The following is a 12437-nucleotide window of genomic DNA, read 5'->3' on the forward strand; positions in this document are numbered from 1 at the left end:
CAGAAATAAAGGCTAATGTTGTTGAAATTGCAAAATACTTCCGTAACAACCACTTTGCAGCAGCTGCTCTGAAAAAAAGTGGGAGGAACCAAGCTACTTCTCCCACAAGACATGCGATGGAACTCAGTAGGTTGACTATTTTGAGCACCATATCAAGAACTGGCCTAATCTGACGACAGTTTGTGAACAAAATTGTGAAAAAAATAGATGGCACTGTCACAGCCAAAGTCATCAACATTGGGCTTAAGAGAAATGTTGAACACATGCTGAGTAACCTGAAGCCTATTTCTGTAGCCTTGAACAAAACACAGGGAAATAGCTGTTTTATTGGTGATGCTGTTGAAATCTGGAAGGCACTGAGTGAGATCTTTAAAGAGAAATATGCAATGACAGAGTTAAATTACAAGCATTAAAAAAACGAATGGGCCCCACACTACAAGAAGGATGTGGAAAAATTGGAAAGAGTCCAACGGAGGGCAACAAAAATGATTAAGGGGCTGGAGCACATGACTTATGAGGAGAGGCTGAGGGAACTGGGATTATTTAGTCTGCAGAAGAAAAGAATGAGGGGGGATTTGATAGCTGCTTTCAACTACACCTCTACCTCGATATAACGCTGTCCTCAGGAGCCAAAAAATCTTACCGCGTTATAAGTGAAACCGCGTTATATCGAACTTGCTTTGATCCACCAGAGTGCGCAGCCCCGCCCCCCTCCCCCCGGAGCACTGCTTTACCGCGTTATATCAGGTCGCGTTATATCGGGGTAGAGGTGTACACCTGAAAGGGGATTCCAAAGAGGATGGATCTAGACTGTTCTCAGTGGTACCAGGTGACAGAACAAGGAGTAATGGTTTCAAGTTGCAGTGGGGGAGGTTTAGGTTGGATATTAGGGAAAACTTTTTCACTAGGAGGGTGGTGAAGCACTGCAATGGGTTACCTATGGAAGTGGTGGAATCTCCTTCCTTAGAGGTTTTTAAGGTCAGGCTGGACAAAGCCCTGGCTGGGATGATTTAGTTGGGGATTGGTCCTGCTTTGAGCAGGGGGTTGGACTAGATGATGTCCTGAGGTCCCTTCCAACCCAGATATTCTATGACTAGCACTATCTCCAGCTCATTTTCTTGCAAATATTCTCAATACTCGGTACCAGGGTCAAACCTTAACTGCTGAAGAAGAGGAGTTGGCTATGACATGGACATCCAGCAATCATCTCTCCATAATGCCAACTATAATAAACTTCAGAGCTAAGGGTGAACCATTCAAAAAATATATGTTTGCTGATGATGTTTTAAAGAAAGTCACACCAGTGAACTGGTGGAAGTAACTTAAGCACTTGGATTCAGAGACTGTTGAAGTGATAATCTCGCTTTTAACAGCAGTAGCTTCTTCTGCTGGTGTAGAAAGAATATTTTCTTCCTTTAGACTAATTCATTCAAAATTGAGAAATCATTTGGGACCTGAAAAAGCAGGAAAGCTTGTTTTTCTTTTCCTGATTATGAACAAACAGGAAAATGAAGGTGAAGACAACTGAGTTAGCTGTAGAAGCCAATATTTTAATGTTTTTCATGTTAAAAACAATTTTAACAAACCTGATTTTAAAAAACTTGAATGTTTAACTAAATTCAAACGCTTGTTTGGTTAAAATATTATGTTTGCTGTTGAAGAAAAAAAATCCAGAAAATACAACATTGTTGTTTTAATTAAATAAAACAATTTAAATGTCTGTCTGGTGATGTTCTCCTCCTAATACAGCATGGCAAGAAAATCCTCCAAATATTAATGATTAACCTCTTGAATTGGAGATAGATATTCATGAAGTCATTGGGAGGTGAACTGCTTCAAATTACCTTTGGTAAATGAAATAACCAATCGTTCATTTTCTAATATAGCTGTAAAACTAATCTGAAAAGTTTTCAAAATAAATCATTTTTAAAATGTATAATGTGTACCTTCTAAAAATGAAACCTACAATTCTCTGAGTTGTGAAGAATATGTATTAAAGTTATGACAACCAACAAGAATACACTTTTATGTAGCAATCCATGATTAAATTGAGTCTTCCTGACTAGTGATTTAAATCAAATCCACCCTGACTAAAAGTCCACAGATATGTATCAAGGTATTTATAAACAAAGACACAGTCATCAGAATTTGCAGAAGCAGCATGTTGTAATATCTTTGCCCAAGTTATATAGCATGAAACTTTTATTAGAAAGAGTACGTGTATTTTATAAGCCAAGATGCAAAATTCAGCATTTCTGGTACAATATTAATATCTTTCTGTTTTCATTGTTTGTAAAATGTAATGTCTATTGGCCAATTAAAACAAATTTACAGTATCATGACCTCAAGAATTCAGCCGTTTGATTGATGTTTATGTTCAGCAGCCAAGCCCATTGACCAACTGTTACAAAACAGATTACAGGACACAGCATCTGTTTCTCCTACAAATGCCCAATGAAGACAAATTAGCCAACCTGCAACACAGCCCGTATGTTTCTTCCCAAAGGCTTTGTTTCTCTTTCTTCCCATAGATTTTTTTTTGTTAAAGAAAGACTCTAGGCTGGCTTTCTCTGTAACAGATGGGATTCCTGGCAAGTCTTGGCTTGCTTTCCTCTAAGTCAATGCTTCAGTGGTGCAGGATCAGCATCAGAACCCCAAAACAGCACTCTCTTAGCATAGAGGTTCCCAGCCTTTTTTTTTTTTTTTAAACCATGTCCCACCTTGGCATTTTTTAAGTTTATTTTATTTTTAAAAGCTTGGCTTCCCCGCCCATCCTTACAATGCGAGTAGACTGACACCTAGTGTTCTGTGTGTGTGTTCATGAACTACTAGGCAAATTACTCAAAATGCAAGTCAAATGGTGCTATAAAAACATTCCTACCTGTTTAGAAAGCATCAGATAAGGGGAGCTGGAAGGATGGCAAAAGTAATAAGTGCCAAGTCACAATGCCACTCACTCAAATTTAATCTGACTGTCCCTCCCCAAAATTTGAAAGAGAGAGAGGTACTGTGATCTGGTAATTGCCCACCCACCCATGGCACTTTTACTCTAAGACTCACTGTGCCGCTGCCAACCCCCTGCTCCTCCAGAAAGTTTGATGCACTCACATTCCCCCATTGAGAAAGTCTGTGTTAGCAGGGGTAATTAGAGCAAAATTCGTCATTTTAAAGTGACTTGAGATAACAGTAATACAATACTCAACAAACATCAGTTTTGTAAAAATCTAATATATAGAATTCACTAATTTCTCATTTAAATTATTAGAAAGGGAATATTTAATATAAACAGGTCAAACTGGAAATATTTTACATTTCCCTCAAAAGGCAAGACAGAAGGGAGAAAAATCTCTCAAAAGATGCTGAGTGGCAGTTTGCTGTTTCAATCACCAAATCAATAGGAAAAAATAGAATGTGGCACCAAAAGTAATGTTTATATTCTTCAGCCTGGCCCACTGGGCAACTGTCACAGGAAAAATTAGAGAAGAGCATCTGTTTCTCCTGCAAATGTGCAATGGAGATACTGCCTAAAATAGCCCTTTTCCATCAAGAAAAGAAAAGAAAAAGTCTTGTTTATCTCCACAGAAATATGTTTTCAAACAAAAACAATAGGCATCCCTCCAGGTTGATTTTCTGACTGCAAGAACAGATGCATATTACTCATCAAGGTAATATTCTTGAGCAGAAGTAGTCAACATTCAGTTTACAGCTTACTAGCATTAAAAAAAGCGTTTTAAAAAAAACAGCATATGTTGCATCTTTCACTTCTCCTTCACGCATAGCTAGAGTTCAGTTTCTTTTCAGAAAATATTTTTAAATGTCTTACCTTTACCATTTTGCCATGCAGTGTACCAGGACAAACTGAGAAAAGAAGTGATGAAAAATAACACAGTGGCCACAGTTCCATTTCGGAGCCTCATCTCATTTCAACATCACACTTGTTTATATTGTACTTGCGATTTGGATTGATCAGTTGTACTGAAGTCAGTTTATTCCACCATTAGCGTCACTTGACCAACAGGAATGAGAGATGTAGCTCTCTCATTTCAAAAGCTCTGTAAAACCAGTCCAGCAGTTACACCGCTTCGAACTTTCTCTCGAGTCACTCATTAGCCTTCATAAAGTAAACTTCTTTATGCTTCTACTCCTGTTTACAAAAGGAACACAATTGATCAGTTAGAGGCACAAAAATATATTCGTAAGCAGTCTCACCTCTATATCAAAACACATAATAGAAACACCATTAGTACTATGACACTCTTTACTAAAAAGGATACAGTCAAGTATGACTCAGATTAATTCTCCTCAGCTGTCACCCATTTTTGGGATATTTTCCTCAAAACTGAATACTACTTGACATACTAATATGTCCTTTTCATTAAAAAGTTTTGTTTTTGAAAAGACACAATTAACACAGGTTTTGTTTGTATGCTACAAATATCCGTAATATTAGTATTTGTTACAGAGGTACCAAACAGGACCAAGCCTCATCGTTCAAGTGCTGCACAGGTACATACTAGAATCACAGAAGATTAACTCTTCAAGAAAAGACCAATAGTCCAAGGCCTCAATCCTGTGAGTCACTGCACGTAAGTAACAGTGGTGCACTTGCACAGAGCATCACTGAAATCAACAAGACTATGCAGATGCAGTGGTGCACCGGTGAACAGTGAACTGAAGGATCAGAGCTCTAAATTAGCATTTCCAGAGTCACAGTATTTTAGTTAACTGCTCCTGACCCAAAATAGTATGCACAGGAACCCAAAACAGTGTTAGTCAGATGCACAGAAAACAATATGCTTTACTCAATTCTATGTGGTCCAGCAGTCTCCAACTTTCTTTCAACCACAGCTTTAGCTCTGGTATGGATTACATCAAGGCCTCAAAGCTCCTTCAACCTACACCGGCTAGCAGCAGTCCCCAAGGAATCATCTGAGAATACTACACTCTGGCCACCACTACCCTTCACACCAGGGTGTAGTGCAGGAGGTAGCTATGCCAGTATTGCCCAGCCAATAGCTCAATTTACTGGAAAATTCTAAGTATTCAGCCTTTTTGCCCTACCTGAGCAGATCAAACTTCCCAAAACATGACAATGTCTGGTTTCTGGGATTTTTTTTTTTTTTTAAGTACCAGAGAAATCTGGAGGACTTTACGCATTTATGACATGGCATAAACATAAAGCCTAAGTACCTGATATTGTTTCTTTAAGATATGCCAGCTTTTCTATTTCAAATTCCATCTGACAGAAGTTTGTTACTCAGCTGGTAAGAATTTCTTTGGGTTTAAAGAGCACCTGGGACAATGCAATAAGATATAAGAATAGATAAATAGGAAGGGCAGAGTTGTGAAGAAAGAACAGGAGTACTTGTGGCACCTTAGAGACTAAGGGTACGTCTTCAATACCCGCCGTATCAGCGGGTAGCAATCAATTTATCCGGGATCGATATATCGCGTCTCGTTAAGACGTGATATATCGATCCCGGAACGCGCTCACCGTCTACTCCGGAACTCCACCAGAGCGAGCGGTGGTAGCGCAGTCGACGGGGGAGCCGCGGCCATCGATCCCGCGCCATAATTTGATCCAAGATACTTCGACTTCAGCTACGCTATTCGCGTAGCTGAAGTTGCGTATCTTCGATCGATCCCCCCCGGTGTAGATCAGCCCTAACACATTTATTTGAGCATAAGCTTTCGTGAGAGTTGTGAAAGACATTTAAGGTAGACAAGAAGATTGAATTTGATGTGAAGAAAGAGAGGGAGAACCAGTAGAGAGATTCAGAGAGAGGACTGACAACGGGTTGAATTATAGGTCAGGAAAAATTATTTAGCACCCCCATTTTGAACGGTCTGAGGGAGATGAGATGGACATACGGAAGGCCAGAGAGTAGGTTGCAGTAGTCAAGTCAGAAGATGAAGGCCTAAATGAGAGTTAAAGTAGTATGGACAGAGAGAAAAGATCTTGGAAGTGTTAAGGGAAAAAAGCAGTGAGATTTTTATATTGCCTGGATGTGAAGGATTGGAAAGAGGAAGGAACCTAAAATGACTCTCAGATGACAGGCCTAATTGACTGGGAGATTAATGATGTCAACAATGCTGACCATAACAGCATTAGGTTGATTTTAGAGAGCTATTATGATGATCTGCAGTAACATCTAGAGGTCCCAATCAGGACTGGGATCCCACTGTTCTGTACCAACACATAAGACAGTCATTGCTCAAAGAGTTTTTATAAGACAAGGCATTATATATGAATGTCTCAAACCACAGCAGAAAGGGGAAGAAAGTAAGTCACAGTAATATGTGCAAAACTAGATGTTTCCAAATGAAGTAAGTAGCATTGTGAATTTTGGTTGGTTTTGCTCTTATGCCATTCTTCTCAACCCCACCCCCTCCTTTTTTCCACCTATAACCTAGTTAACATTATTTAGGGGTACAGTAACTCCTCACTTAATGTCGTCCCGGTTAATGTTGTTTCGTTGTCACGTCGCTGATCAATTAGAGAACATGCTCGTTTAAAGTTGTGCAATGCTCCCTTATAATGTTGGTTGGCAGCCACCTGCTTCGTCCACTGTTTGCAGAAAGAGCAGCCTGTAGGAGTTAGCTGGTGAGGGCTTGGAACCAGGGTGGACCAACAGCCCCATATCAGCTCCCTAAGTTCCCTGTGCAGCAGCCGCCCAACAGGCTATCAATTCAGGTGTCCCTCCCCGCACTGCTGTGTGCTGTTCCCGCCCTCTACCTTGGAGCTGCTCCCAGGAGCCTCCTGCTTGCTGTGCCTGGCAAGGGGGAAAAGAGGAGTGCTAATGTCAGGGTGTCTCCCTCCCCCCCATTCCTGCACCCCATCTCCACAGAGCAGGGGGAAGGACAGGATAGGGCTCAGGACGGAGGGAGCCTGCTAGCAGTAGCTGCTGTCTCAAATTGCTGAGCTACGTAAAAAGGCAATGTACTTAAGAGTGGGGTCAGTGTACTTAAAGGGACAATGCACGTCTCTGTCTCTCACACACATGGTGTGTGTCTCTCTCTCTCACACACACACACACCACGACCACCACCCAGCACTTTGGAAAGTGGAGGGAGTGGTGCGCTCCAATGGGATAGCCTGGGTTGTCCATCACCCCTTCAGTTTCCAAGGTTTGCAGCCACTGCCATGCTGTGTCTCCTCCCTCCATTTGTACTGCCTTGTAGAGTGTGAGGCTACATTAACAATGTGTTAACCCTTGAGGGCTCAGCCGAGTGCTAGTTCATCATTTAGCAGTAAGACATTCCCTAGGAAATATCCCACCCTCTGACTCCACCACCTCAACCAAGCTTCAGAATCATCATTGCTGTGTACAGTATTAAATTGTTTGTTTAAAACTTATACTGTGTGTGTATGTGTGTGTATATATATTTTTTTGTCTGGTAAACAAAAATTCCCCTGGAATCTAACCCTTCCATTTACATTAATTCTTATGGGGAAATTGGATTTGCTTAACATCATTTCACCTAAAGAAGCATTTTTCAGGAATATAACTACAACATTAAGCAAGGCGTTACTGTACTACACTGCATCAGAGGCTGCACATTCTAAGACCTTATCAATACTAGAAAGGTTGCAACAATTTAACTAAAAATTTTTCCATTGATCTCGTTAACCCAGTGCATGCCCCAACGTTTACGTATTTAAACCACTTAACCCTCAGACATCGATTTAGTTTACAATAATTAGTAATTTAAGCAAAGTAATTTAGCAAACAAAGCTGATCTAAATGAGGGGTCAACCAGTTGAAATATATTTATATTATATGGTTTCTACCAATTTATCTAGATGTATTTAGTTAAACTTGTGAAACTTCCCCACTATGGACGATGTGACTAAAGGCCTGACTTTGCAAGATGCTTACGGCAATGACAGTTGAGAGCCCTCAACATCTCTCATCCCTATCTTACTGAATCAAATAATTGGCTAATGTCTATATACTTTCAGACACCTTTGGTCAATAGACATGAGGTAGTTTCAAATGTGTGCCAAAACCTGATATGCATTAATGCCCCAATCCTGCAGTCTAACTATGCATAAGTCTCCGTAGGATCAGGACCTACAGAACCTTGTGGTTCTGAGGAAACCTTAACACACACTGGAGCACAAGTGCCTACAAAACAGAATTCACAATAGCAAAAAAACACCCACACCTTTAAAAAGCTGTTTTGTTTAATATACAAAAAGAAAACATATAAAGAGAAAAATAAATGGATACATTCTCATTACAGCCTTTTTTAAACCCTTCCTTTCATTAGAGCATTTTTCTGTATGTAGGGTTAGGAGAACAAGTGTAAACACAGGACTGGAAACCAAAACCAAATTCGTTCTAATCTCATTTGGCACTGTCTACCACTGTTGCTTACAAGCAGGAAACCTCTCTGCTACAGTTTCCTCCTCCTCTGTCAAAATGAGGGCACTAGCAGTGCATCTACTTCACAGGATGGCTGTGAGGATTAGAGGTAAAATTGTAAGTCACTTTGAAGAAAGTCTCATGTATATCACGCTCAATCATAAAAATACTATAACCACTGAGCATTAGCAGGGTGCTCAAGACTGAAAAATCATGTGACCATCATAACAACTTTAGCAAAAATGAAAAGCAATTCAGAGATAATCAGAGTCAAGGCCAGACCACCCTGCTGTGCCTGGGGTTGTCCAGCACACAGGCTTGGCAGGACCAAACACCCTGTCTAGTTCCTAGAACACCAGACAAATTGAGGCTGGATTATTACCCTGGCTCCCCTGAACGGTCTCGCTCGCATCCCTTTACTGAGGTAGTTTCTCTCTTACCATCCCCCCTTGAGGGTCTTTACAGCTACATCCCTCTCCCCTGGTATCCCACAACGCCGGGGCAGCAGCGGAGCTCGCGGACCTGCCAACCGCCCCCACGCGTCCCGGGCTGCGCGGGTGCCGACTGGGCTGCTTCGGCAGCGGCGATAAATAACCGTCGCCTCGTTCCGCGGGGAGGGGGCAGCCCCCGCGGGGAGGAGCTTCCGGAGATGCGGTCCCTGCTCCGGGGGCGGTAGGGCGCCCATGGGAGCCGGGCTGGGGCACTGGCCAGGGAGACCCCGCTTGGGACCCCCGGGGACACGCAGCGCTCGCGGCACATCCAGGGAGGGGGTCCCAGCCCCCGAGGCAACGGGCCGGGCAGGGTTCGCCGGCGGCTTAGCCCAGAGGAACCAGCCCGGAGCCCCCGCAGCGGGGCCCCCACCTGCCCTCCGCGAGCCCCGGGCTGAAGAGGGGGCGTGTCCCGGCCGCCGCGCTCACCTGGGTCCGGGCCGCGCGGAGGGTGAGCCGCTGCCGCTCGCGGCTGCTAACGGGCCGCGAGCTACTCAGCCCGCACTGCCTCCACCCACCCCATAGAGCGGCGGCCGCTCCATCCGCCCGCTGCGCGGAGAGCCCGCCCGCTGCCGCTCGCCGGGCTGCCCATTGGCCAAATGGTTCCCCACGGCAGGCCAACCGCCAACCCCCCCAGAGGCGCCCTCTCATTGGCTCAGCCTCCTGTCAATCTCGCTTCTGGAGCTATAAATAAATCTCGCGCGCCTGAGCTAGTGTGGTGCAGTGCTTGGGCAGGGACTAACCGGCAGGTGGATCGCGCCACCGCCGCTTGCTGCTACATGCATTGCCTCTGAAAGGACACAGCGGCTGGCCGGTTCCGGCTCCGCACAGAGGGCTCGCTCCGCTTGAGGCAGCCTCAGGGCGTCTCTCAGTCTCGTGGGGCCAGGTGTGGCAAAGCTCGCTCTGTTGTGGTGCTCACAGAGCTGCCTGGAGCTCTCTGGGGGTGTCTCTCATAGGCTAACTGGGGCCCTGTCTGCTCCCGCAATCAGATATTGCGGGTCCCAAGAGGGCTTTAAAAAAAAAGGGAGGTGCTGTCTCTACAGAGCTGGTGTTTTTCAGCTTTCAAAAACAGAGGCCCTTCCCCACTTGAGCTAAAGAACAACGCCATTGCTTCACACTAGTATATAGGGTCACTGTATTTCAGGTTCCCCAAAAGAGGACACTGCTGGGGGGGCAGTGAGAAGTGGGGGTTTTGGAGGGGGGGCCTGCAATAGGGGTACTCAGTGGAGGTGGGGAGTCGTGTTTCTCAAATGGGGGGTCCTGACCTAAGAGGGATTTGCAGGGGAGTCACAAGGTTGTTTTAGGGGGTTGCAGTATTGCCACGCTTACTTCGGTGCTGTCTTCAGAGCTGGAGAGTGGTGGCTGTTGGCTGGGCACCCAACCCTGGAGGCAGTACCCCACCAGCAGTAGTGTAGAAGTAAAGGTGGCAATACCATACCATGCCACCCTTACTTCTACACTGCTGCTGGCAGCAGCTCTACCTTCAGATACTTTTCAAACACACTCCAATAGTAAGGTAATACCCAGTTGAGCACAAACCTCAATTGCATTTGGTGGCTGCTAAGATTCCTCAGGAGTCCTTGCCCCACACCCAAGATCCTTTATCCTCAAAGAGCCACTTCCACCTTGCTTATATGCAGGAGATGCTACAATCCACTTAACCTTTTCCCAGTAGAATCAAACCTGCTACCAGGGTGAGATGTTTCAGACAAACACTGCCAACCTGTTACACATACATACTGTTACACAAAACCTTGAAATGTAGATACAGCTTTGAAGTAATAAAAATTAACTAAGCAGAGTTGACAGCTATCTCTGTTCCTCCCCAGTATCAAAATACTGTGTTTTACATCAAGCTGAATAAGGTCCATGGTAATTTACTCTGTATGACTGTCATTTTTTATCCTTTAACTCTATCAGATATCATCCTGCCATTGTTTAATTGCACCTTTCCCAAAAGATTTACAGACCGTGAAAGCATGCTTGTATGCTACCATCAAAATCAAACAGCATCATCAAAATTAGCATGGATAGCAACCCTCCAGACTTATGAAGGTATGTCTGCTATGTGGTTCTAGTTAACAATATCCAATCCTTTTTCCTCTCCCAGTGTCACACACTAACTCTTTTGTGTAGGCCAGGTCAGTGCTAGAAACTTTAGCCAGTTTAGTAATGTCAGTTAGGGGTGTGATTTTCTTTACAACATTTCTATACTGGCAAAAACTTTAGTGTAGATGCAGGTATAAGCACATAAAAGTCATTTTTCCAGTGTAGCTTATTTCACTCAGGAAACCAGTATAAACTGTATTAAAAAGCCATTTTACATGGCAATTGTTTCATAAGGATACTTTCTCTTCATTCAGTAAGGCCAAATTTACATTAGGAGGGTTTGCTGGTATAGCTATGCCAGTATAGGTACACTTTGACATTATCTCTTTAGCTATTAACTTCAATAGAGTAACTAAAAATAGAGCTTTCCACAACATCCAACTTTTTCCCCTTGGGTTAGTTGCATGACAAGAAAGGCAAAATAGAGAACAGAAAAAATTCAGAGTAAGGACACCAATCCAACAGTAAGCAAATATCTATCGGCATATTTTACCATTTGAAAAGTAGAAAATTCCACAGCTAAGGACAATTGTGCAACTGGGTCTGCAATAAAATAAATTTGGCCTCTTTAATAGAAGCTTCATAATAGTAATTGTTTCTGGTAAGAGTGGCAGTACACCTTGGAAACTGAATAGTGTCTCACACCTGTAATTCCTCAACAAATCTTTTCTTTCTTTGTGATAGTCCGATGTATTCAACTCCTATAAGCAACTGAAGTTTTGAAATATAGTTCATAGGTCTACACTGTTTTAATTTGAACATGTAATTGAAATAAATTAACTCTTCCAATAAAACAGCTTCATTTTTAAAAGCAACGCTTGAAGAGAAATCACTATAAAATGAATAAGTTTAAACCCTTAGTGTTCCACTTTAGCCTGGTGAAAGAAGACCAAGGGCAGTCAGTCTATTCTATACCAACATTAAAGAGACAGTGGCAATCAATGGTATCTCAGCATAATAAAGATCTCCTGCTGCAAGGCATCTGCCAAGGCATTTATCAAAAGTAAATGTCAAAATGAAGTCAAAGTGTTACAAGAAACATCAGATCTGTGGTGATTTTACTGTAGATTAGTGACTATTTCTGTTATACCAAATGACCGGTTTACATTCATATTATCTAATGGAGCCATAAGGTTGTCACTATTCATCAAGTTTGGAGCTCCCTTTGCCAGGCACCTGTACTTTCTCCTAATTCTTTCAGCAGCGTGGATCCTTGTTTGTGCTGCTTTCCTAGAGAGCGAGAGCAATGGAACAAGAATGGTAAAATGGGTAAGAGTGGGGAGAAAAGAGTGTCTGACTTTACATGTGGTTTGGTGGTAGGGTGTCCAGTGTCCTGACCGATGTGTGGTCGGGACACTGGACAAACAAGGAAATGCTCCGGAGTCAGGAAGTGCTCGCGCCACTCCTCCACCCCGACTCCGCCCCCTCCTCTCCCCACTGGCTCCCTCCCCGAATTCCCGCCTCTTCCCCA

The 12437-nt window shown here is 43.2% G+C and overlaps 1 protein-coding gene across 6 annotated transcripts in view; it reads right to left on the reverse strand.

Moving 5' to 3' along the window:
• The window catches only part of MGAT4A (alpha-1,3-mannosyl-glycoprotein 4-beta-N-acetylglucosaminyltransferase A), a 150629-nt gene extending 141181 nt beyond the window's left edge, over nucleotides 1-9448 (reverse strand). For 3 of the 6 annotated variants that reach the window (XR_006172318.2, XM_042840804.2, XM_005283221.5), the window contains exons 1-2: nucleotides 9287-9426; nucleotides 3824-4144 (exon numbers count right to left, since the gene is read on the reverse strand). Coding sequence is in view for 5 of the 6 variants with exons in the window: in XM_042840804.2 (XP_042696738.1) it covers nucleotides 3824-3917 (94 nt within the window). In the remaining variant the exon portion in view is untranslated. Of the gene's footprint in view, nucleotides 1-3823; nucleotides 4145-8809; nucleotides 8979-9286 lie in introns of those variants that run through there. The other 3 variants (XM_024104418.3, XM_005283222.5, XM_065591548.1) reach the window with 3 other exon arrangements.
• Nucleotides 9449-12437: the final 2989 nt, after the last annotated feature.

Source organism: Chrysemys picta, chromosome 1 (genome assembly GCF_011386835.1).
Source record: "Chrysemys picta bellii isolate R12L10 chromosome 1, ASM1138683v2, whole genome shotgun sequence".
In the NCBI taxonomy this organism is placed as follows: Eukaryota; Metazoa; Chordata; order Testudines; family Emydidae; genus Chrysemys; species Chrysemys picta.